The sequence below is a fragment of the Pleurodeles waltl genome, chromosome 5 (genome assembly GCF_031143425.1).
Source record: "Pleurodeles waltl isolate 20211129_DDA chromosome 5, aPleWal1.hap1.20221129, whole genome shotgun sequence".
Classification (NCBI taxonomy): Eukaryota; Metazoa; Chordata; class Amphibia; order Caudata; family Salamandridae; genus Pleurodeles; species Pleurodeles waltl.
In genome coordinates, this window is record NC_090444.1 from 1,432,291,578 (window position 1) to 1,432,316,338 (window position 24,761).

At 45.3% G+C, this 24,761-nt stretch overlaps 1 protein-coding gene across 1 annotated transcript in view; it reads left to right on the plus strand.

Moving 5' to 3' along the window:
• Positions 1–24,761, plus strand: part of LMBRD1 (LMBR1 domain containing 1) — a 360,506-nt gene that overhangs the window by 209,361 nt on the left and 126,384 nt on the right. The window contains exon 14 of the mRNA XM_069235723.1: positions 19,262–19,340. Within this exon, the coding sequence (XP_069091824.1) occupies positions 19,262–19,340 (79 nt within the window). The remainder of the gene's footprint in view (positions 1–19,261; positions 19,341–24,761) is intronic.

Here is a 24,761-nt window from a genome sequence, read left to right on the forward strand (position 1 = left end):
GGATAATGCATACATATTAGCTGAGCCTTGACAAAATTAGTCTAAAAATACCTGTCAGTTTGAGTCCATCTGGCAGCATTCTCACTATTTCCGAGAACAGAAGGCATCTTAATAACTCTTTTCTCACAAAAAATCATACAGCAGTTTACAAAAGGAAACGACCTTGCAGAGCATTTCCCCCTGCACAGCACCCACCAGAACCCCAGAAGTATAATACTGTTGCCTGTGTTTGAGCCAACCCATAGGCCACATCTAAAGTTCCTTTGCTGGAAAACAGTGATTCTCTTGGCACTTACATCAGTACTTAGAAAAGGGGAAATGCATGTTTTACTATTCACACTGCACTTGCTTGATGTGCGCAGGTTCATCAAGTTTTACATTGCCAAATAGAAAGACATTTGCTCCTTGAGTGACTGTATTCTTCAGTCTCCTAAGAATAGGCCAACCCTTGTCCAAACAGGAAATAGCACGTTGACTGTCAACATGCATCACCTTCTGCCACAACAAAGTGAAGCGTCCACTCCAGGGACGAGTCAAGGTGCATTGCACCAGGAGCAGTACTCTACACTGGTGTCTGACATGCAGCTATCTGGAGAAGCAGGCACATGTTCAGAAATCACTGCTGCCTTGATGTGAAATCAAAAGCCAACTTAGCAGTGTGAAAGGCTATCCTCCGTAACCTCCTTAAATGAAGGTGAGCCTACCTTGTGCTTTATTATAATTGTTGTGTACTGATTCTGATTGAAGCATGTGAATATATGAAAGATCCAATGCTGGAGACGAAATTAGATTCTTATCAGTAACTCCAGTTCTCCAACATTGGTATCTTATATTCACAAGCAACCCCCCCTCCTTCCTGGTCTGAGGCTCGTTTATTATATATTCTTCTCACACTTTGTGCTATGAAATCTCGGCTATGGCGGTCTCTAGAGGTAGTAGGAGAGCTAATACCTCCACCTCATTGGCTGAAGTTTGAGTTGCTTCCAACGAAGTGGGTTTGTTAATGAACAAACATGGAGGCCTTAAGGGCCAGCGGAGAAGCCTCCTGCCCTAAGGATATTCACTCCAAAACTGCCTTTATAAATGGGGTTCTCTTAGGAGTTTTTATCTGCCACAGCAGGTGGGAATGCTTATCAGGTTGCTCATTTACATAGGGCTAGATGTGGGAAGGGTCACAAAGCTCCTGAGAGGAAAGCCCGACCTGTCATCTTGAATTTCGACCTGCTGAAAATGGGTTCAAATTTGACTGGAATTATTCATTGATTGCACCGACGGAAGGTCCCTAATCACTGGCTAGCATAATGGATACAATTTACTGCATCCCCTTGAGGCGATGAATGATTCAAGAGCTGTTCTTTGATAGGCCGAAGTTTGGTTCTTCCCAAAACAACTTGAATTGGTTAACAGTGTCACTCCTTTTGGCTTTACTGTGTAATGCTTGGCTTTCTACTACTTGTTATACTCACCACAGGACCCCCACCTTGACGACTGGTAAGTTTCAAGCATGTGAATACATGAAAGATATCAATACGGGAGAATCACAGTGTGAGGTAAATAACTTGTTTTAAACAAGAAGCCACAGTGCATCTGATAGCAGGAGTGGCATGCAGAAGGTGAATGTTAACTTTTGCATGAGGGGTGCACTTAAATAAAATGGTACAACTTAATAAACAGTACTAAGATAACCTAAGGAAAAAAAATAAAATGCTGTTGCATACAGTGCTATAGCAATACAGTAAATACTATCATTATGTAAAGCATACTCTGTAAGATGGGCTTTCTCACTTTTGGACCTGCAAGCTTAATGTTTATAACACCCCAGTCAAACTGATCTTTCAGTAATAATGTGCATCATGCGTTGTGGCAAGTGTTCAAGGTGCTAGAAGTAATATATTTCCTTTTCAGGATAGTGTCTGTGCTAGAGGGTTGTGCTTCTATGATCCATGGGTAGTGTGTTAGTCAGTGGGCAGACTGTAGTGTTCCACAGTGTGACAAGTCACTGGATAAGTGTCTTTGATTTTGGGTAGTGCCTCTAAAGTGTCTGAGACCCTCATAGGAAACCAGTTCCTACAAGAAAGTTGTTGGTGAGCCATCCTGCCATGAAAGGTTAGTGGGTCTTGGACCTGTGTGGCCATGACAGACTGGGACAGAGCACCAAATATTCCCTGATAAAGATGCAATCTGTCCAGTTAAGGATTGCCAGTTTGTGTAGCTCAGAGCTATTTCTGTCTGAGTTCAGGGCTGCACAATCAGTTACCAAATTGTAATTTCAAGGTCTTCAGTTCTCATAAATTCCACACAGAGATTGCAGCTGTAAAAAGTAGGTGAAAATTTGGCCCAAAATAAAGAATTACCTTGGAAATTGGACCCGGAATTATTGATTTCCCTAGTAATTTCTCATTTCTTAGTGAATCCTCAGGGATCAACTTTGTAATGGGTTTTATTTTGCCCACCCCCGGAGTTATCAGTGCCGCCTGTATTTGGAACACCTGGTAATGAGAACCTTGGAAGTAAATGGGGGCTGGACCTGGGGAGTTGCCGGAAAATGGAGCAAGAATTTTCAAAATAGGAGGGGTTTGAGAAAGTGGTTTATTAATTGGGGTGGTTTGGTGTCCACCAAAAGTAAAAATGACACTGTCTTGTTAGGCCCAGTCCAAGATTTGGGTAATTTAAAGTTGAGTTCACCCCCCCCCCCCCCGCAAGCTGTGGCAGAGTGCAGATATGCTGGACTCCATAGACCAAGAACAAGGTTCAATTTCATACTGACCATGATGGAGTCTGCTACACCAAGTGGATTGGTCCTGGAGAAACTCTGGAAGTCAAAATGTTGAAAAAGATTTTCAATCCCACTCATGTGAAAAAAAGGTGTTCAAACATTTCAGAACTTTATTCTGGTGCCCAAACAACCACTAAGGGCCAGATGTATGAACATTTTTTGCACTTGCAAACGGTGCGATTCGTAAAATTCGGCAGTTTGCGAGTGCAAAAAAAGTGGTCTGCGATGCATGAAAGGCATTCGCAGACCACAAATAAGAAATCGATAAAATTGCGATTTCTTGCGTTGCGACCTGGTTTTGCGAGTCGCAATTTGCGATTCGCAAAATCCACATCGCAAGGCGATGCTGCAAAAAATCGCAAATTGCAATTTTTCGCAGATTGGCATTTTGCACGTGCAAAATACCATGAAATGAAACCAGGTGGTAACCTGGTGCAAAATTTTAAAATGCATTTAAAATGCATTTTTAAATTGAACATGTAAAGCACACATGCCCTTTTGGCATGTGTGCACCTTACATGTCCCCCAAAACATTTTTGGGGTGCAGCAGAGGGGGCGGGTTTTGCATTTCCAAAATTGCGATTTCTGGTTGGCCCATAGCTGCGAATGGGGCTGGTATCGCAATTTGCAATTCGGTAATAGCATTTGCGATTTTTAAGAAATCGCTATTACCGAATCCCAAATGTGATACATGGCACTATGCGAGTCAAAAATAGTGATTTCTTAAAAATCGCTATTTCCGACTCGCAAAGGGCCGTGATGATACATCTGGCCCTAAATGTCTAAGGACCCCACTACATCAAGGGAGACACTTGGACACTTGTAGGAAGTTAGGTATAGGCCAACTGCAGATCCCACTCCGGGTACTTTTAGCTACTGATCAGCTGGGCACTTTCGGAAAAAGGCCTACTGCAGCTTGTTGTCTCTCTGTAAACAGATAGGAGATTAGTCAACTGACCCTTGAAATCCACGTCTTTGTCTATGGTACAAGTGGGAGCAGGACTGGCCCTGCAGGTCTTCACAGATCTCAAACAGCAGATGCAGTTCTCCATCTATTCTTCTACGGGTCACAAAATGTTCTGAGAAAGTTTAGTTAAGGGTCCAGCTTTGTAGGCCTGGCTGAGAACAACTGGTTTTTCAGGGGATGTCCACGCCTTGCTTATAGACATGCTCTTTGATTGCTCCTGTTTCTTTGGAGACAAGGCGGTTTCATCGCTGGAGGGATTCAAGGATAGCAGAGCTACGGCCAGGTACTTGGTACTTTCCATGACCCCAGCCAAACCCAGTCTGCCTTTTTCTCCTTTTGGGGCCACAAAAGGAGCTTCCAGCAGCATCCTTACCTGTCCAGCCACCATAGCACACAAGCTCCGCAGCATATGTGTGGCCGAGGATGTGGTACCCCCAGACCCTTTGGGGCAGGCAGCCAGAGGTCAGGCCAGTCCACCACACCACTGGCAGCTGCAGCCTGTAAACCTCTTTAGTTCGCCCTCCAGCCCACATGGGCAACCAATGGGAGGCAGGATATGCTGTCAACTGTCTCACTGGAGGTCGATAACATAAGACTACTGGGTTCTCCAGATTGTCCGAAAGAGCTACTCTCTCCTCTTCATGACTATCCCTCACTCATGTCTCCCACTTGCAACAGGATGGCAGAGGACTATTTCTCTTTACTCTGCCAGGAAGTGATAGCTCTCTTGACCAAGGGGAGCCATAGAGAGAGTGCTGCCGCCAGAAGTTGGTCATGGTTGTTATTCCCACTACTTTCTGGTGCCCAAAAAGGACAGAGGTCTTTGTCCTATCCTAAACTTGTTCCCTCTCACTTTCTTCCTTAAGGAATGAGAAGTTCAAAATGCTCAGTCTCGCTCAAGTCCTGTCTGCCCTGGACCCCGGAGACTCGATGGTAGCGTTGGACTTTGTCAGAGTACCTCGATTTGATTTCCTCAGGAGCAGATGATAAATCCTCAGTCCCAACCCAGACTACTCGCAACAAGTTAGAATCTTCGTATTGAGCATCCTGGAAGGGGAAAGGGGAATGGGATTCAGAGAGACTGCCTCAGAGATGATGTACGTCAATTCTCAGACTGCCACCGCACGTCTATGATTGGATAATGGCACCTGAAAAAATCACATTCACAATTACTAGGGACCGTCTATATCAGTTACTATGCTTTATATTTAATTAACCTTTTGTTCTCTCTAATAATCAAAGTTATTCTCACTCACTCTAAGCTCCCTGAGTCTCTCTATTGGTGTATTTGAATATTATATATGTGATAATAAACTTCTTTGAATGGATGTCAAACACAAAGAGCTTCTCTGCACTTTCTTAATTAACTTGTTGGGTTGAGATATATATATATATATATATATATATATATATATATATATATGTTCGATGGCATGTGTAGCTGCAGATACACATGCTGTGCACATCCTGCCATCTGGTGTTGGGCTCGGAGTGTTACAAGTTGTTTTTCTTCGAAGAAGTCTTTTCGAGTCACGAGACCGAGGGACTCCTCCCATTTCTACTCCATTACGCATGGGCGTCGACTCCATCTTAGATTGTTTTTTTTCCGCCATCGGGTTCGGACGTGTTCCTTTTCGCTCCGTGTTTCGGGTCGGAAAGTTAGTTAGAATCTCGGAAAAATCATCGGTATTGTTTGCGTTCGGTATCGGGTTAGTTACAACAGATCGACACCGAATTAAGAAGAGCTCCGGTGGCCCTTTGGTTTTTTTTTCGATCCCCGTCGGGGCCTGGTCGGCCCGGCCACGTGTCTCTTCAAGGCTGATGGAACGGACCCCATTCCGTTTCTGTCCAAAATGCCATAACAAGTATCCATATACAGATCAACACCTGGTCTGTAACTTGTGTTTGTCACCAGAACACAAGGAGGATACTTGTGAGGCCTGTCGAGCGTTTCGGTCCAGGAAGACACTCAGGGACCGAAGAGCAAGAAGACTGCAAATGGCGTCGGCGCCGACAGGACAAGGGCGTTTCGAGGAGGAGGAAGAAACATTCTCCACCCAGGATTCGGACTCGGAGGAGATCGATCCCGAAGAAACGCCGAAAACCGTGAGTAAGACGTCGAAACAAAGAACTCACGAGAAGACCGCTAAAGCCCAGGGGACGCCACCGCCAACAGGCCATGGCTTAACCCGAAAAATAGGTGACCGTCCATCGGCACCGAAAAAGGGCGAGCTGGTGTCGAAGTCATCCGACTCCGGTCGAGATACCGGCACACAGCAATCTCGGGCCCGAGAGAGTGGCTCCGAGAAGATTCGGCATTGAGACAGCGGCACCGAAATGGGTCGGCACCGAGAGGGCACGACGCCGAAAGTAAAGAAGGTTTCGTCGGAGCCGAAAAAAGCAGCCGAAAAGGTTTCGGTACCAAAACATCCGGCCTCGGAACCAAAAATAAGTTCCTATTCAGAGGAACAAGGACTGTCCTCACAAATGAAGACACACAGATTTTGACAAGAATTAGAGACAATAGAGCCAGATCACACACAAAGGCAGCTCTTTATTCAAAAAGATACGGGGAAGATCAGCACTCTTCCTCCAATCAAAATGAAACGTAAACTTGCCTTCCAAGACAAGGACAAACAGCCACACGCAAAGGTGGCTAAACAAGTAACACCACCACCATCCCCACATCACTCTCCGCAACCATCACCGGTAGCCACTCCACCAATGATGCAATCCCCAACTCATACGGGAATGACTCAAGATGACCCTGACGCATGGGACCTTTATGACGCACCAGTGTCAGATAATAGTCCTGAATGCTATCCAGCGAGACCATCGCCACCAGAGGATAGTACAGGCTACGCTCAAGTGGTATCGAGAGCAGCGGCATTTCACAATGTCAGCCTTCATTCAGAACCCATTGAAGACGACTTTCTTTTTAATACACTGTCGTCTACACACAGTCAATATCAGAGTCTTCCGATGTTACCCGGAATGCTAAAACACTCCAAACAAGTGTTTGAGGAGCCTGTCAAAGGGAGAGCCATTACTCCAAGAGTAGATAAAAAATATAAACCGCCACCAACAGACCCAGTGTACATCACACAACAGCTAACACCAGACTTTGTTGTAGTGGGAGCAGCACGCAAAAGAGACAACTCTCATACTTCAGGGGATGCACCACCTCCAGATAAACAAAGTAGAAAATTCGATGCTGCAGGCAAAAGGGTGGCGGCACAGTCAGCAAACCAGTGGCGTATTGCAAATTTGCAAGCTTTGTTAGCCAGATATGATAGGGCCCATTGGGATGAGATGCAACACTTTATTGAACATTTACCAAAAGAGTTTCAAAAATAGCGCAGCAAGTGGTAGAAGAGGGACAGAGTATCTCCAATTATCAGATACGGTCAGCAATGGATGCAGCAGACACAGCTACTAGAACTGTCAACACAGCAGTAACAATAAGGAGACATGCATGGCTGCGTACATCAGGATTTAAACCAGAGATACAGCAAGCTGTGCTGAATATGCCATTCAACGGACAGCAGTTGTTTGGGCCGGAGGTGGACACTGCAATAGAAAAACTTAAGAAAGACACTGACACAGCCAAAGCCATGGGCGCACTCTACTCCCCGCAGAGCAGAGGCACATTTTCGAAAGACACAATTTCGAGGGGGGTTTCGAGGGCAGACCACAGAAGCCACAACCTCACAAACAAAGCGCACTTACCAGAGCCAGTATTAACAGGGAGGTTTTCGGGGACAATATAGAGGAGGACAATTTCAAAGAAATAGAGGAAAGTTCCAAAGTCCCAAAACTCCTCCAAACAAACAGTGACTTCAAGGTCACAAATCCCCAACACATAACACCTGTGGGGGGGAGACTAACCAAGTTTTACACACATTGGGAGGAAATAACAACAGACACTTGGGTCTTAGCAATTATCCAGCATGGTTATTGCATAGAATTTCTCAAATTCCCACCGAAAACACACAGTATGTCACAACAACATACAGATCTTCTAGGACTAGAAGTTCAGGCATTGCTACAGAAAGAAGCAATAGAATTAGTACCAAGACAACAATTAAACACAGGAGTTTACTCACTGTACTTTCTGATACCCAAAAAAGACAAGTGTCTGAGACCTATACTAGATCTCAGAACATTAAATACCTACATCAAATCAGACCACTTTCACATGGTTACTTTACAAGACGTAATCCCACTGCTCAAACAACAAGACTACATGATAACACTAGACCTAAAGGATGCATATTTCCATATACCAATACATCCTTCACACAGAAAGTACCTAAGGTTTGTATTCCAAGGGATACATTACCAATTCAAAGTGTTGCCATTCGGAATAACAACTGCGCCAAAAGTTTTCACAAAATACCTGGCAGTAGTAGCTGCACATATCAGAAGGCAGCAAATACATATGTTCCCGTACCTGGACGATTGGTTAATCAAAACCAACACGCTAAGACGGTGTTCACAACACACAAAATATGTTATAGAAATCCTACACAAACTAGGTTTCTCAATCAACTACACAAAGTCACACCTTCTGCTGTGTCAAACACAGCGATACTTAGGAGCGACAATCAACACAGCAAAAGGGATTGCCACTCCAAGTCCACAAAGAGTTCAAACATTTCACAATGTAATACAGGCCATGTATCCAAAACAAAGGATACAAGTCAAAATGGTAATGAAACTACTAGGCATGATGTCTTCATGCATAGCCATTGTCCCAAATGCAAGGTTGCACATGCGGCCCTTACAACAGTGCCTAGCATCACAATGGTCACAAGCACAGGGTCAACTTCTAGATCTGGTGTTGATAGACCGCCAAACATACATCTCGCTTCAATGGTGGAACAGTATAAATTTAAACCAAGGGCGGCCTTTCCAAGACCCAGTGCCACAATACGTGATAACGACAGATGCTTCCATGACAGGGTGGGGAGCACACCTCAATCAACACAGCATCCAAGGACAATGGGACATACAGCAAAGACAGTTTCACATAAATCACTTAGAACTGTTAGCGGTATTTCTAGCGCTGAAAGCATTTCAACTCATAATAACCCACAAATACATTCTTGTCAAAACAGACAACATGACAACAATGTATTACCTAAACAAACAGGGAGGGACACACTCGACACAGTTGTGTCTCCTGACACAGAAAATATGGCATTGGGCGATTCACAACCACATTCGCCTAATAGCACAATTTATTCCAGGAATTCAGAATCAGTTAGCAGACAATCTCTCTCGGGATCACCAACAGATCCACGAATGGGAGATTCACCCCCAAATACTGAACACTTACTTCCAAATTTGGGGAACACCACAAATAGATCTATTTGCAACAAAGGAAAACTCAAAATGCCAAAACTTCGCATCCAGGTACCCACAACATCAGTCTCAGGGCAATGGCTATGGATGAACTGGTCAGGGATATTTGCGTACGCTTTTCCCCCTCTCCCACTCCTTCCATATCTAGTAAACAAGTTGAGTCAAAACAAACTCAAACTCATACTAATAGCACCAACATGGGCAAGACAACCTTGGTACACAACACTACTAGACCTTTCAATAGTACCTCATGTCAAACTACCAAACAGACCAGATCTGTTAACACAACACAAACAACAGATCAGACATCCAAATCCAGCATCGCTGAATCTAGCAATTTGGCTCCTGAAATCCTAGAATTCGGACACTTAGACCTCACACAAGAATGTATGGAGGTCATAAGACAAGCTAGGAAGCCTACCACTAGACACTGCTATGCAAATAAGTGGAAAAGATTTGTTTATTACTGCCATAATAATCAAATTCAACCCTTACACGCATCTGCAAAAGATATAGTAGGATACTTACTACATTTTCAAAAGTCAAAACTAGCTTTCTCTTCCATAAAGATACATCTTACTGCAATTTCAGCTTACCTGCAAATTACGCACTCAACTTCATTATTTAGGATACCAGTCATAAAAGCGTTTATGGAAGGCCTAAAGAGAATTATACCACCAAGAACACCACCAGTTCCTTCATGGAACCTCAACATTATCTTAACACGACTCATGGGTCCGCCTTTTGAGCCCATGCACTCTTGTGAAATGCAATACTTTTTTTTTTTTTTTATATATATATTTTTATTAACATTTTGTTTTTACACAGTTTCATATTTGTTCATTTTACATGCATTTTTTGCTTATACTGTTGTATTCTTCTTTTTGCTCAATGTTTGCACTCTTTATTATCATTGGTCTTAACATTTTTTATTCAATAAATTATGCACATTTACTTGTTAAAGTATATTTCCTTTCTGCAATTCGTTATTCTGTGTAATAAACAATCAAACAACAAACTTGGACCCCTTCTTCCTTGTAACTTGGGAGGGTGGTGCTCGGGGTTGGATACAGGAAGGTAAGGGTGGTGGGAGGGGAAGAGGAAGGTGAGGGGGAGGGAGAACCCGAGGTATGCGATGTACTATTTCTGTTGGCAATCGTTTTGAGTTAGTTGGAGGTAGGGAAAGGAGGAAGGGGAGAAAAAAGAAATTCAAATGACCCCAAACGGTCAACTTTACGGCTTCGTGCAAATGGCTTTTGTGATTGCTAGGTTGAAGATACTATTATGTGCCCATTTTTGAGTGAGGGAAGATGGTAATCCAGGGCGCACCGGCGCACCGTGGAGGTGGCGTGACACTCACGTTGCTTACTATTATTGTCAGTGGATCAGGAGTCAGAGGTCCAACTGTCCTCCCACCTTTACTCTTGGTGCGATCTGTGTGTGGCTAGGGTCTGTTCTTGGGTGCCTGTCTATGTGCTTCCACCATTTGGTTCCATCCTCGGTGTGGATTGAGTTGCACTGGTTTCTCCTACTGGGCTTGCCAGCCTCTTATTTATACTCTCCCAGCTCATCATTAAATTCTCCCACCCCGGGGCTATAGGAACATGGCGAATATTTCTGGCTTCCTCTGCTTTTAGGACCTGTAGTTCAGCTCTAGTCCATGTCGATATATCCCTTTTCCAGTCAGACAGTAGGGGGTGATCTGTGGCCTTCCAGCGCCTTGAGATTAGTCTCTTATAAAGAGCAAGGGAAAGGTCCAGAAAGTGCCCCTCCACTTTTCCGCAGAGCGCAGCTGGTCTGAGGCCCAGCAGGCACAGCTCAGGGGTGGGTCTTAACTCAGACTCAATCAACTCAGACAGGGTGGGCAATATTTCCCTCCAGCCCGTCTGGATCGCCGAGCAAGTCCAAACCATGTGGTCAAAATCTGCCCCTCCTCCTCCACATCTCGGGCAATTCCTCAAGGCCCCTCCATATATACGGAACAGTCTGTGAGGCGTGAGGTAGGTTCTGTGCAAGTAATTATACTGAATGTATCTTAGCCGTGTATTACGTGATATTTTTCGGGGGTAGGTCAGTGTTCTCCTCCATTCTGATTCAGTTAGTTCCCGCCCAATTGTGCCCTCCCACCGTCCTCTCAGCGACCGTAGTGGATCCAAGGCTGCCTCAACTTGGGCCCGATATATTTTAGTGATCAGATGTGATTCTTCCCCTAATGTCAACAGCGAGTTCAGGACCTCGTGTGTGGTAGGCTCTGCGTTCACCGTGCCCCAGTGGGTCTTAAGAGTATGTACTAGCTTCCTATAAAGCAGGAACTGCCCCCCGGGAACCCCTTCTTCAGTTAATTCAGTAAATTCCCTCAACACTCCCTCCCTGAAGAGTCCTCCTACTACTTCTATTCCAGATGACAACCAGGGGCCAAGTCCGGTGTTTCCCGGCCCTTTCCCCCTGGGTTCTATGGCAAGCACCGCCAGTGGCAAAGCTGGGGAATATGGAGGGCCCACTCCCACCCTCTTCATGCATCTTTTCCAGCATGCCAGCGCCACTTTTATCATTATATTGTTCCCAGGGGGGGTTATCTTTCTGTTTGTCATGCATGTCACAATCCACGCCGTGTCTATTGCTCCTTGGGCTGTATATAAATCCAGTTGGCCCTGGCCCGCAAGCCAGCCAGGAATCCACTGTAATTGGGATGCCAAATAGTATGCCTCAAAGTCGGGGGCTCCCAGGCCACCCGCGTTGGGTGGTCTGCAGATAGTTGCAAGTGTAGTTCGCCTGCGCCCATTGTCCCATATTAGTTCTCTGAGTAATGCGTTCAGATCGCGGAACCAGGTTCGGGGTATTAGCAGTGGCAAGTTGGCAAAGTAGTAGAGAAGTCGGGGGAGCATGATCATCTTGGAGAGCGACACCCTGGCCATCACCGACAGCCTCAGAGAGCGCCAAAATTCTACAGAGGATCTCAAGGATCGGAGCGCGTTACCAAGGTTGCCCTCTCTTAAGTCTCCCACGTCATGATAGATCTGGATCCCCAGGTATCTAAATGTCCGTGGGGCCCATTTCAGGTTTGCTGGGCAAGTTGCAGGACAACTATATCCAGGCACCAGGGGGAACACATATGTTTTATTGCGGTTTAGTCGTAATCCTGACACTTCTCCAAATTCCTCCAGGGCGTTCAGGGCCCAGGGGAGACCACTCGCCCCATCTCTAAGATAGATCAAGATGTCATCTGCATATAGCGATATAATGTGATCAGTTTGTCCCCACTGAATCCCTCTGGCCGCTCCCTCCCCTCGCACCCAGGCCGCCAGGGGCTCCATCGCCAGTGCGAACAACAATGGGGATAGGGGGCATCCCTGTCTGGTTCCTCGGTGTACTGGGTAGGCACCAGAGACTGTCCTACCTGTCTTGACCCTTGCCAGTGGGGATGAATATAACAGGTCCACCCAGTCGGCCCAGCCCTCACCCAGGCCCATCTTTAGCATTGTCGCCCTCAGGTAGTCCCACCTAATTGAATCGAAGGCCTTTTCAAAGTCCACTGCTAGCAGCGCCCCAGTTGGTGGCTTCGATTCACTGGGCATGTGTATGATAGAGAAAATACGCCTAAGGTTTAGGGAGGTGCTGCGACCAGGTATGAAGCCGTTCTGGTCAGGATGTATCAAGGTGGGCATAAGAGGCAACAGCCGGTTGGCCAGGATCTTACTGAGGATCTTAAAGTCACTATTTAGCATTGATAGTGGGCGATGGTCTGACACTGATGCCTCTTTGCTGTTTGTTTTAGGAAGTGGCACTACCAGTGCCTCACGCATTGTACGTGGGAGTTCTCCGTTCTTTGCCGATTCCGTATACATTTCTATCAGCCTGGGGACTAGTAAGGTTTTATACTTTTTATAAAAGTCCATAGGAAGACCATCTGTTCCGGGGGTCTTCCCAGGGGCCAACTGTGCTATTGCCTCGACCGTCTCATCCGCAGTCACTGGGCCCCCCAAGCCGACCCTGTCCTCTGGGCTCATTACCGGTAAAGGTATCCGAGTTAGGAAATTGTCAAGGGTCCCCCTCTCCATGTCTGCGGGCCTCCAATATAGGTGTGTGTAGTAATCTCTAAATGCGTCATTAATGGAGTCTGGGCTAAGTCTGCGTGTTCCCCCCCTGTCTAGTACACTTGCAATAGGGTCACTATCTCTGTTCGGTCGCACCAACCATGCCAATAGTCTACCAGATCGTCCCTCCTCTGACTGTATGGATGCCAGGTATCTTTGCATACTATGGCATCTTAGTCGCTCTTCAGCCTGGGAGTGCTCTCTACGTGCACGATCGTACTCTACATCCACTTGCCCTGCAGGGCCCTGTCTCAGCTCCCCCTCATGTATGACCCTCTCCAGCGCGTTTAATTCTCTCTCAAGCGTACGTTTTATCCCCACTGACTGTCCAAGGCAGTGACCCCGCACCCCCACCTTGAGAGTTTCCCACTCTATGCCTCTGGCGGAAGTGGATCCCTGGTTAGTTTCTATATGTTCTGTTAGGAAGCATCTTAATTCCTCCCTGTATGCCTGATCTTCAAGTGCTGTCGGGAGCATTCTCCATGACGGTATGGGGGGTCTTTCCTGTGATACTCTCAATGTCAGTAATAGAGGGTTGTGATCTGATATTGTGCGGGCAAGGTATTCAGCATGGGTCACTCTACGAGCCAGTCCCGCAGTGCAAACTATCCTATCGATTCTGGTGTGTACCTGGTGAAGACCCAAATAAAACGAATAATCCCTGGTCGCTGGGTGTTGTAACCGCCAAGCATCTACCAGCCCCCAGGCGTCTAGCCACCCAACTAATTTTTTTGCTGTTTTGGTTGATGTTGCTCCCTGTAGTGGGGGGGTAGATCTATCTAGGTCAGTGTCGAGCACTGCGTTGAAGTCTCCACCTACTAGTAATTCCCCTGTGCAATGACGTGTAAGGTGCCTAGACAGGTTCGTCATAAATGTTGTTTGGTCCTGGTTGGGGGCGTATATACAACTCAGGGTCAACTGGAGCCCCTGTAATTTCCCTTCCAATATGACAAACCTTCCCTCATTGTCTATGTTGGAGGAATCGATCGTGAAGGGGACCCCCGCCCTAATCCAAATCAGGACTCCCCTTGCGTAAGCTGAATATTCTGTGGCAAACACCTGTCCCCTCCATCTCCGCCTTAGTTTCTCTCCCTCTCCGGGTGCGAGATGGGTTTCCTGTAGCATAGCTATCTGCGCCCCTCTCCTTTTTAGAAAGGAAAGGATTCTATGTCTCTTAGCAGGAGTACCCATCCCCCTGACATTCCAAGTTATGATATTGTAGTCTGCCATCCTATTCTCAAGGCCTGTTGTATGAAGGGTCGGCACGCCCAAGGCCCCGATCGATTCCCCCACAAGTTTGTACCTTCCTCATGCTCGTACCATTTCGCACGTGTAGCCGATATAACTAGTAACTGCAAACCCCAACTCCCCATCCCCAGGGCACCTCCGGAACTGTAGGCTGCCCAATAAGTTCTGCAACACTGCAAATTATTCAAACACATCACCGCAATACTCGGGACTGACAGGCAAGAGTCAGGTCCGGGGGAGCGGCCAGGTCCGGAGGGGCCATTTTGCTTCCTATCTTGTCTCGCCTTTCAGCGCTGGGGCGGGTACGATCTATGTAAGTTCGTCAGCGGTCTGCGGGGTCACTCTTGGTGCGTAAGTCGAGTCCTCAGAGCCATCGGGCGAGGACACCACCGTACCATCTGATTCTTCTTCGGAGATCCCCCGGGGCGACGACTCTCCACCCACCTTGGCCGCTGCCTCCAGGGCCTCTCTCTTGCCACTTTCCCTCTGTGTCCGCGTTGGTGCTAGTCTCTGGCGGTCTCTGAGTCTTTTCCCCTTCGAGGCCCGCCGGGTCCCGCCCGCCCCGCGGTTTTCCGATACTGGGCGTGTCGGCTGTGTCCCCGATCTTTCAAGCCACTCCCATGCCTCCTCTGGGGTTTGGAAGAACGTGGTTTTCCCCTCCGCAATCACTCGTAGTCTTGCTGGGTAGAGTAGCGAGTACTGTATCCCCTCTTCTCGCAAGGTTCTTTTAACGGCTAGGAAGGAGGCGCGCTTGTTTTGGACCTCTAAGGTGAAGTCAGGGAACAATGTTGCTTCACCATTGGCTACTTTAAATGGGCCCATTTCCCTGGCTTTCTGCAAGAGGATGTCTCTGTCCCTGTAGTGCAGGAGTCTAGCTATTACTGCCCGTGGAGGCCTGCCAGGAGCTAGTGGTCTAGCTGGTACACGGTGAGCTCGCTCCAGTGAGTAGAAGGGGGTCAGACATCCTGGTGCGACAACTGTGCTTAGCCATTCCTCCAGAAACTCCACCATATTCGGCCCCTCGGCCCCTTCAGGGAGGCCCACCACGCGAATGTTATTCCTCCTATTTCTGCCTTCTGCGTCTTCAGCTCGCTGTTCATGCTTCGCCACTCTGCCAGCCAAGGAGGTCATCGCCGCTGATACATCATCTTGTTTTGGGACTACTTCCGCTAGCGTTGCCTCCGCTTCTTTTACTCTGTCAGCCAATTTGTGATGATCAGCTCTCAGGAGGCCCACCTCTATCGCCACCTGATTGATGTCGCGCTGTAATGTGGATTTGGTGTCCTCAATGGCACCCAGTATTTTGTCTAGAGTATCTTGCATTTTGCTTTGCGGCTGGCTTTGCGTGGTCGGTTCATTCTCCCCCAGTAGTGTATGTGCCAGAGGGTCCATGGTTTTGCTCTTATGTTTGCCCTTGGGGGGCATTGGACAGGCAGGTCGGGGCGACTCAATGAGGCTAGCGGCCAGTGCGCTCAGGCCCAGGTCCACCAGTGGCCCCCCACGGACCGAGCGATCGTGAATACGCCGCGCTCAGTCCCCCGGTCGCGTCATATCTACTCCATAGGCAAGAAGCCAGTTTTTGGCTAAACCGGGGCTAGTATGCTTTCGTAGCTTTGCGTTGTTGTGCGTATAAGCGATTGGTGTAGCAAGGCCTTCCGGTCTGGGTTGGTCCGGTCAACCAAAGGGGGCTCCGCACCCGGGAACAAGGGCATCCGGCCCCCAACACTGGTAGATGACGGCAGATGGCACTAGGCGATTCCACGCTGTCCCGCCCCACAAAGGACAGTCAGTACTCATCTTGGGCGGCTCTGGGTGTAGTAAGTCCCGTCGTCGGCATTCGGGGGCTCCCGGGCAGCAAACACCAAAGTTCCGGTCGTGCGTTCACCAGGGGGGCGTACCCAAAGCGGGGCCCTCACCGGGCAGCCCCGGGAGGCCCCCGCCTCCGCGTCTCTCCGCTGTGCGTAGTCCCTCAGCCAGGGAGCATCAGGCTCCGCCTCCCGAGCTGGAGGCCGACTCGCCACCGGTAGGTGCCCCCACCAGGCGCTCCGGTCTGCACCCCTCCTTCAGGGCGGGCCCGCATTCAGGGCCAGCGCCGGGCGCAGCGTACCGCTCGGTCCGGGGCCGCGGCCGCAATCCAGCGGCGACCCACGCGGTCCCAGGCCTGCACCGGGGCGCACGAGCCCGCCGGAGGCCGCCCCCGGGGCCGCGGCCGCACTCAAGCCGCCCCGGCAGCGTCGGCTGCTCACCTGCTATCCTCCAACACGGGGAGCCCCCCGGCACAGCGCGTCTCGGCCCCGCCCGCCGGCTGGGCCGCGACCTCCCCATAGCTCCGAGCAGCCCCAGTCACTCGGGGTCCGCTCCAGGGGGGCGAGACCGCACCTCCTCGGTCCCCCCGTCCGCAGCAGTCGACCCACTCCACTTTGGGCACCGGACCGCCCGCTTCAGCGCGTCCAGGCACCGATTTAAAGTCGGCCCCTCCGGAGCCGATCAGCTAAGCGTTGAAATGCAATACTTAACGTGGAAAGTTGAATTTTTGATTGCCATCACATCTCTAAGAAGGGTGAGTGAAATTCAAGCATTTACCATACAAGAACCATTTATTCAAATACACAAGAATAAAGTAGTTCTACGGACAAATCCAAAATTTTTACCAAAAGTTATCTCACCGTTCCACTTGAATCAAACGGTAGAATTACCAGTGTTCTTCCCACAGCCAGATTCTGTAGCTGAAAGAGCACTACATACATTAGACATCAAAAGAGCGCTAATGTACTACATTGACAGGACAAAACTAATTCGAAAAACAAAACAACTATTTATTGCCTTTCAAAAACCTCATACAGGAAATCCAATTTCAAAACAAGGCATTGCTAGATGGATAGTTAAGTGTATTCAAACCTGCTATCTTAAAGCAAAGAGGGAGCTGCCTATTACACCAAAGGCACACTCAACCAGAAAGAAAGGTGCTACCATGGCCTTTCTAGGAAATATTCCAATGAACGAAATATGTAAGGCAGCAACATGGTCTACCCCTCATACATTTACCAAACACTACTGTGTAGATGTGTTAACTTCACAACAAGCCACGGTAGGTCAAGCTGTACTACGAACATTGTTTCAAACAACTTCAACTCATACAGGTTGAACCACCGCTTTTGGGGAGATAACTGCTTACTAGTCTATGCACAGCATGTGTATCTGCAGCTACACATGCCATCGAATGGAAAATGTCACTTACCCAGTGTACATCTGTTCGTGGCATTAGTCGCTGCAGATTCACATGCGCCCACCCGCCTCCCCGGGAGCCTGCAGCCGTTTAGAAGTTGATCTTGAACATTTGTAAATATATTACTTTAAACTTCATTATGTACATACATATTCACTCCATTGCATGGGCACTATTACTAGCATACACAACTCCTACCTCACCGTCTGCGGGGAAAACAATCTAAGATGGAGTCGACGCCCATGCGCAATGGAGTCGAAATGGGAGGAGTCCCTCGGTCTCGTGACTCGAAAAGACTTCTTCGAAGAAAAACAACTTGTAACACTCCGAGCCCAACACCAGATGGCGGGATGTGCACAGCATGTGAATCTGCAGCGACTAATGCCACGAACAGATGTACACTGGGTAAGTGACATTTTCCATATATAGCAATTTTTGGTTGAATTAAAATTAGATAAGGTATACTTCCTCTTGACTGTCTTTTAAGTGATTTATCTGTAAATGCTTATTTGTTATGGTTCGTTTCTTCCATAAGCTCAATGGAGCTGTCAAGAACTTTTGTATCTGTAAATGTTTATTCTCTACAGTTTGTTTGTTCCATAAACTCGATGAAGCTATCAAGAACCTTTGTATCTGTAAATGCTTATTCACTATTGTTTGTTTCTTTCGTAACTTGTTAAAGCTGTCAAGAACCTTTCCTTTTGTAACTGTAAATGCTTATTCGCTATTGTACATTCCTGCCTTAAACTTTGTAGATTTGTCGAAACTCTCGATAGCTATAATACTTGTTCTCCCTGGACTATAATTACTAGCAGTTAACTGTTATCTGTAAAATTGCATTCGACATCTAGATTTCCTAATCAAACGTTTAGGTAAAAGATGTAGTTAGTGAGGACGATCATAATGATTAAACATGTCCACTATGCGTGGATCAGGGTTTGCCTCCTTTATAGGGTGGGTCCCTCATGAAATCCTTTCAGCCATGACACATTTTTTCAAATAATAGTCTATAGGTTGTAAAAAAAAATGTGGTTATGAAACTAGCCTTGGGAGAACTCCTCCTCTTTGTGTTAGAACATAGTTTAGTCTGTGGCATATAGCTTTGTAGTAAAAGGTTCTGGCTACTGATGTGAAGGCCTACAGCAGACCCACGAATACCAGTACTCCAGGTCTCTGTGTTCTCTCCTTGCATTGACCTTAAATGCACCATCGAGGGCAGAGTACCACATAGTAATGAAAACAGAATGCTAAAGGTGCAAGCATGAAGCAAGTGCACCAACGCACTGAAAACATAGAATGTAGTGGTCGCACAGCTCAAGTTGGAATAGGCAAAGCAGTCTTGAGTGCAAAGTTCACTGAAGCTGGAGACTGAATTGTTAAAGTCGGTTAACTGTTTCTAACAGTTTACTTGTTTGGAGGTTCGTTCAATCGCTTGTGGTTTTCCGAGCAGGTGAGTTACTTTATGACTGAAAATACTTTATTGTTCCTCGTTGTCTGGTGGTTTTGAAAAATATGTTACGATATTTTGTACTAAATAAGAACATTCGGTTTAGTAAAGTGTTGTTATCTCTAATGTTATTTAGGGAAATACAACTTTCGCTGATCCACAACTGGGGAACTCCACAACTGTGTCTAAAGACTGCGACGCAAATGCTCCTGAAGGTGACTTGCTCTCAGATCACTTATGCTAACGTTTTATGCGGTCTGTAACTGTATTTGGCAATAGCTGAGCTTGATAACTTGCGTACCACTTGCCTTCAGGCTGTTAATTTGCCACTTTTATAACACAAATTTATTTTTGTCTTTTAATAATCACACATCAGGAAGATAAGTTTGGCAAACATTGTACTTGAAAATCGGTAACCATTCTATCTATTTGGGCATCTAGAAAAACCGTGGTCATTTTTAGCAAACGTGTATATGGGATATGTAACTGAAGGAAAATATTATTTTTGATCTGCGTGACGTGCAACAAAATCAATCAATTATCTGATGAAATGAAATGTTTGACAGTGGTGAATGTATGAAGAAGGAGAATCAAAACAATGTGTAAAGTATCCCAGATCAACGTAGGTTCTATCAGTAATAGAAGGGGTATACTTTTTTCAAAGGACTTAAATTTTTGCGAGCCTTTCTTTTTATGTGTGGATTTCTCATGACTTGACAATTATCAGAACTCCAGAAGCCGATCACCGGGACGGCCAGATGAGCCATGGTACCTGCAAGTTCTGTGTTCGAACCACTAATTCAAATGCGTATGATGCCTTTTCTAGAGCAAGAATATAATGGGTCCCAGTGCAAAATATGTGCCAACCTTGTTTCCGTGTTTTTAAGACCCAAGGAATGGATATCTCTCTTTCAGATAGTCTAATTATAAAGCACTCTTAAACCTGATGCAAAAAGTAAAGTGGTTTCAATCAAAACATGTTATTGAGTTTTCTTGGCATTGTGGAAACTATTAAAATATGTAATCTTCTTAACATCCTTACCTTAAACATTACCCATCTTCTAGGAAAAAAATAATCATAGGACAACATCTAATTTCAACATTGACTCCCTTCCAAAAATAACCTGTCCTTTTTTAAATATGGTGCTGGTCAGCGTTCTGCTTTTTGGGGATCCATTGTTCTATCCAGAGGTCCTGTAGTGTACAATGGGTAGGTTTGGTTCTAAAGTCAGATGAGATATGGGGCTTGGCAATATGAGGTATTGAGGAACCGAATTTTAGTGCTTTAACTAGGAAGGTTTCTCTATGACTCCACATTTGTTGATTGCCTCCTGTCTCAGCTTATGTGGAGCTTGCTAATCTTGCAACGTGAAGCCATTTCTAAGGCGTCCTTATGTCCATTCCCATTATTTTATGCATATTATGCTGCCAATTGAGTATTTTTGTTATGCATATTTAAATAACATTAACCTAGATGCATGGGGAAGGGAGAACATAGTATGAAAGACAAGTAAATTGAATGACATGAAAGTTTCAGGAGGCAGTAACCAATGAGTGAACCAATAACCAGTGTAACTGGAAAGATACGTTTCTATTTTGTCATTGATTCTGCACATACAGCTTCTAAGTTATTTAATGGACTTTTGGCATCCATTTGTAACAGGGATGTCTAATAAGAACATTTTCATCGTCTTACTCTGAAAACAGAGATGGAAGGTAAAACCCATTTTTACTGACCCTAGAGCTTCAATGGCTTCTTTGGAGTTATGCATTGTAATTAAATATTTCACGGATTGGATTTTCAGTGTTATGCTTTTGTATGCAGCTGTATGTATACAAGATTGCCATGCAATGCTTTTTGTTTTTCTTAGTTTAAATGCTATAGTAATGGGTTCATAACATTCATGGGGTAGCTCCTGAGGAAAGCTGAACTATATATGAACATGATTTTATAGTACATAGATGGCGATTGGTAACAATATTGTAATGATGATGTATTCCCCCTTTTGAAACATATAGAGAATTTACATTTTCTACATCTAATTAGTGGTGTAGTTATAATCTATTAGGCTTTATGAGGAGAACCTTGAATTTGATCTTCGTAACCAGAAAACCCAGTTGAGTGTTTTAAGAATGGGATTCATGTGATAGTGCTCACAGAGTTCTAAGCAAATTCTGGTGACATCATCCTAAACCATTTGTGCCAGGTGATACATTTCTTGGGAAGTCCAGTATAGATGTTATCGCATATAGCATAATAAACATGTTCAATGGCGAGGTTTGAATCCACTCATTAAGACCAATTCATACATACTAAAAGGCTATCTTTGATAAGGAGTAATCCTTATCAACAGATGTTTGGCTGAAATAGTTTCGTTTGAGCACCCTTGCTGGCACAGTACATTCATTAAGCAGATAGCCATCATACTCAAGTTGTCTGACCTTTTGTTCTTGATAGGGGTCCACCAACCATAGAATTGGCTTAAATAGCAAATAGCTTTAATGATCTAGAGTCCTTTCTTTTGACTGATAGTTTCCCTATATCTCAACAGCAGTGGCAGACTTCATAAAAAATAGTTGTCTTCAAAATTGTAAGAGAAGGCTGATGATACGCAGTCATTGTCTTTAAAGTAAATATGAATGCCAAGGGCCCATTTTTTTTTAGAAATAAACGGGGATCTTTGTCAGTTTGGTAGCTCAAGAAACTCGGGGAAGCTCGGAAAGGCGCTGTAATGGATAAAAGAAAAACTACATTAGTGATCCTTCAAGACTGGAATTCTCATGAGTCCAGCCATTTTAAAGGTTTCCCTAAACCCCACCCTCCCCGCCTTTAGATGCTGTTTATTTGTACTTTCCATTTTTGCCTTTTTGCTCATAAGAAATGTGGCTGACATCAAAAAAGGGAAGGAAATAAAACACGAAACTTGGCTTACTCTACAAATCCTCTTTTCCAGGACTGTTTCGAGATAAGCACGGACATAATTTCCACTCCCCTTAATTATTTCGCACCACAGCCATGCAAGAATGAGGTGAGACTGTCCAGGTTTGAAAATGCAACTGTTAGAAATTATCTCGGGTAAAAAAACAAAACTGATAAAATAAAGCGAACCTTTAGTCAACTCATCAACTACAGTCCTTTTTGAAGGCACTATGCATAATAAACAAGCAGCATTTGGTCAGTATTGCAGTGAAAATTATACTTAAGTGAATTTACTATAGTTTCCATTTTTTTAGTTTAGTACTGCCGTTTTACTAAAGTGCTGGTGCTTGGTTTAGGTAAAACATCACAATAATGGCTTTCTGCTTTTGCATTAAAGGGGTAGTACATGACTTATTTACGTTGATTTTGTATGATTGAAATACTCTTTTTAAGAACGTATTGTCAAAGGCAATTGGTCTGGCCGTTTATTTTTTCTAAGACCTTATGCAGGGACTGGCGATTTTCCTGTCTGTGCCTGGATGTGAAAACGAGTGGATGAATAGAAGGGTGAGTGAGGGGGTATTTATGAAATAATGTGCTGACTCATTCACCGTCCTTACCGCCCAGGCACCTGTTGGAGGAATATCCTAAGTACAAGAATAGGTTTGTGAACGTACATGAATTTATGTTGAGTAAATTAGTGCACAAATGTGAATGAATACTGCAGTAAACAACAGCACAGGAAGGAAAGTGGGCACTAATAAGAGTGAAAGTGCACAACAGTTACTGACTGTGACAGACAGAAGTGGGTGCGTGTTACAGTCAGTAAATGCTGCAGTGGGTTTAGTAATGAATGCTTCAGTGTCCTACAGTGAATGAGCACAGCACTGAATTACTGAGCACCAGGAAGAATGCCTAAATGTACGAAACTGAACGAGTGTAGTAATGAGGAAGTGAGTAGAGCAGTGGATGCACGAGTGTGAATTAATGGAATAATGAATGACTAATGGAATGAGGCAGTGGGACTGAAAGCGTAAATTTAAAGAAGTGAATGACTTCTGCAAATAATGAGTGAGTAGAAGAAAATATGAAAGAATAAGTGAGTATACTTAAGTGAATGAGTGCAGTAGTGAGTAAATGACTACTTCAAAGGTTGCATAGAACAGTGAGTGGAAACTGAGGCAATGAGTGCTGACAGCAAAGTATAGTAGTAAGTAGGTGTGAAATGAGTTTGTGAAAATGACCAGTGATCCTTCAGACTGGTTATTGTCAGAACTGTAAAAGTAGAAGCAACAAATGAAGCAAATCAGAAATTTGAATCTCAGGGTACGGTGCAGATCTATGTGCAGCAGTGAGAATAAAAGCACTGCACCAATGATTTTCAAAACTCCATCAGGTGAAATCCGAATTTTCTAATTATTTCTGTCCCCCTGCATTGTCCATCTTCTCTTGTTTCTGTGTATACATTTCTCTTATTAGACAGCGGCTCCTGGTCTGTTGAGTAAGAGAAATGTGAGGAAGCAGGAAACATGAGAGAGATGATGTGGAATGAGACATGAGGTCCAGATAGAGCTGAAGTAAAGGGACAAGCGAGAACAGAGCGATGTAAGGTAAAGAGGGAAAAGTGAAGTGGCCAGAATGGATGATTAAGAGAGGAAGAATGAGGAAGAGCCCAGTCGGAAAAAAAGGTGCACAGATAAGGCATTAGAGTGTGATAGAGGGAGGTAGCAGGTAGGGAGAAAGAAATAGAGAGAGCAAAGGTAGAAAGTAGATCGTGTTAGATCTAGGGGACAAGAAAGGCAGAAGTAGACAGGTTTAATAGTGAAAGTTAAAAGAAAGGTGATTCAAAGAAGAAAAGTGAGGTAAAGAAAGCAATAGAGTCAGACAGATAAGTTACTGGCGAGCTAGAGATCGAAGAGTTAGCGGGTGAGTTGAAACAGAAAGGTAGAGACTGATTAGAGAAATATACAAAGAATCAATGTAGTGATATTGAAAACGAGGTGGTGGTAGAGTAACAGATAGGATGTGAGAAAGGGGGGTACAAATAGGAGGGCAGTTGGAGAGGTGAATAAATGGTGAACTGGTTCGTCTGGTAGCAAGTGAAAGTGGTTGGCTAAAGATGAGTTAGTGAGAGAAATGTGTAGTTGTGTGAAAATTGAGCTAGAGAGAGATGTGAAGTAACAATTAGAGTGCTAAAGAAATAAGAGCAGAGAATAGTGAGGGGGTGAGAGGCACCGTCGAGAGAGGTATGGTATAGAAAAGTGTGAGGGGGATGTGAGGCATGAGGTAAAGAGAGAGATGTGAATGAAAGTAAGCTGAAGTAGATAAAGGAGAAATACCTTGAAGATGAAAACAGCAGTGAGATGAATGGAGGGGGGTGTGTTAAACAAACTGTTATATTAGAGGGAGAGGAAGCAGAGAACTGGTGTATAGAGGTAGGTATAGCAAGTGTTAGAGAGATTGCCACAATGACTTTCCCAAGGGACGTCTTGGAAGGTGGGACCATGGGCACTGCCCACTTTGCCTGCAGCCTAAAACATGTCTGTGGCATACAGTGTTCCATGCTGAGATGACCTCTTTAGAAGACTTTCTCCAACCAGCAAGCTGCACATGGGGGTTCCTTCCCACCTGGCACACAAATACATTAGGACAAAAATCTAATACAATCACCACCCAGACAGGCTTAGGGTGAGAAGGCTGCCAGCGCACTGTGCAT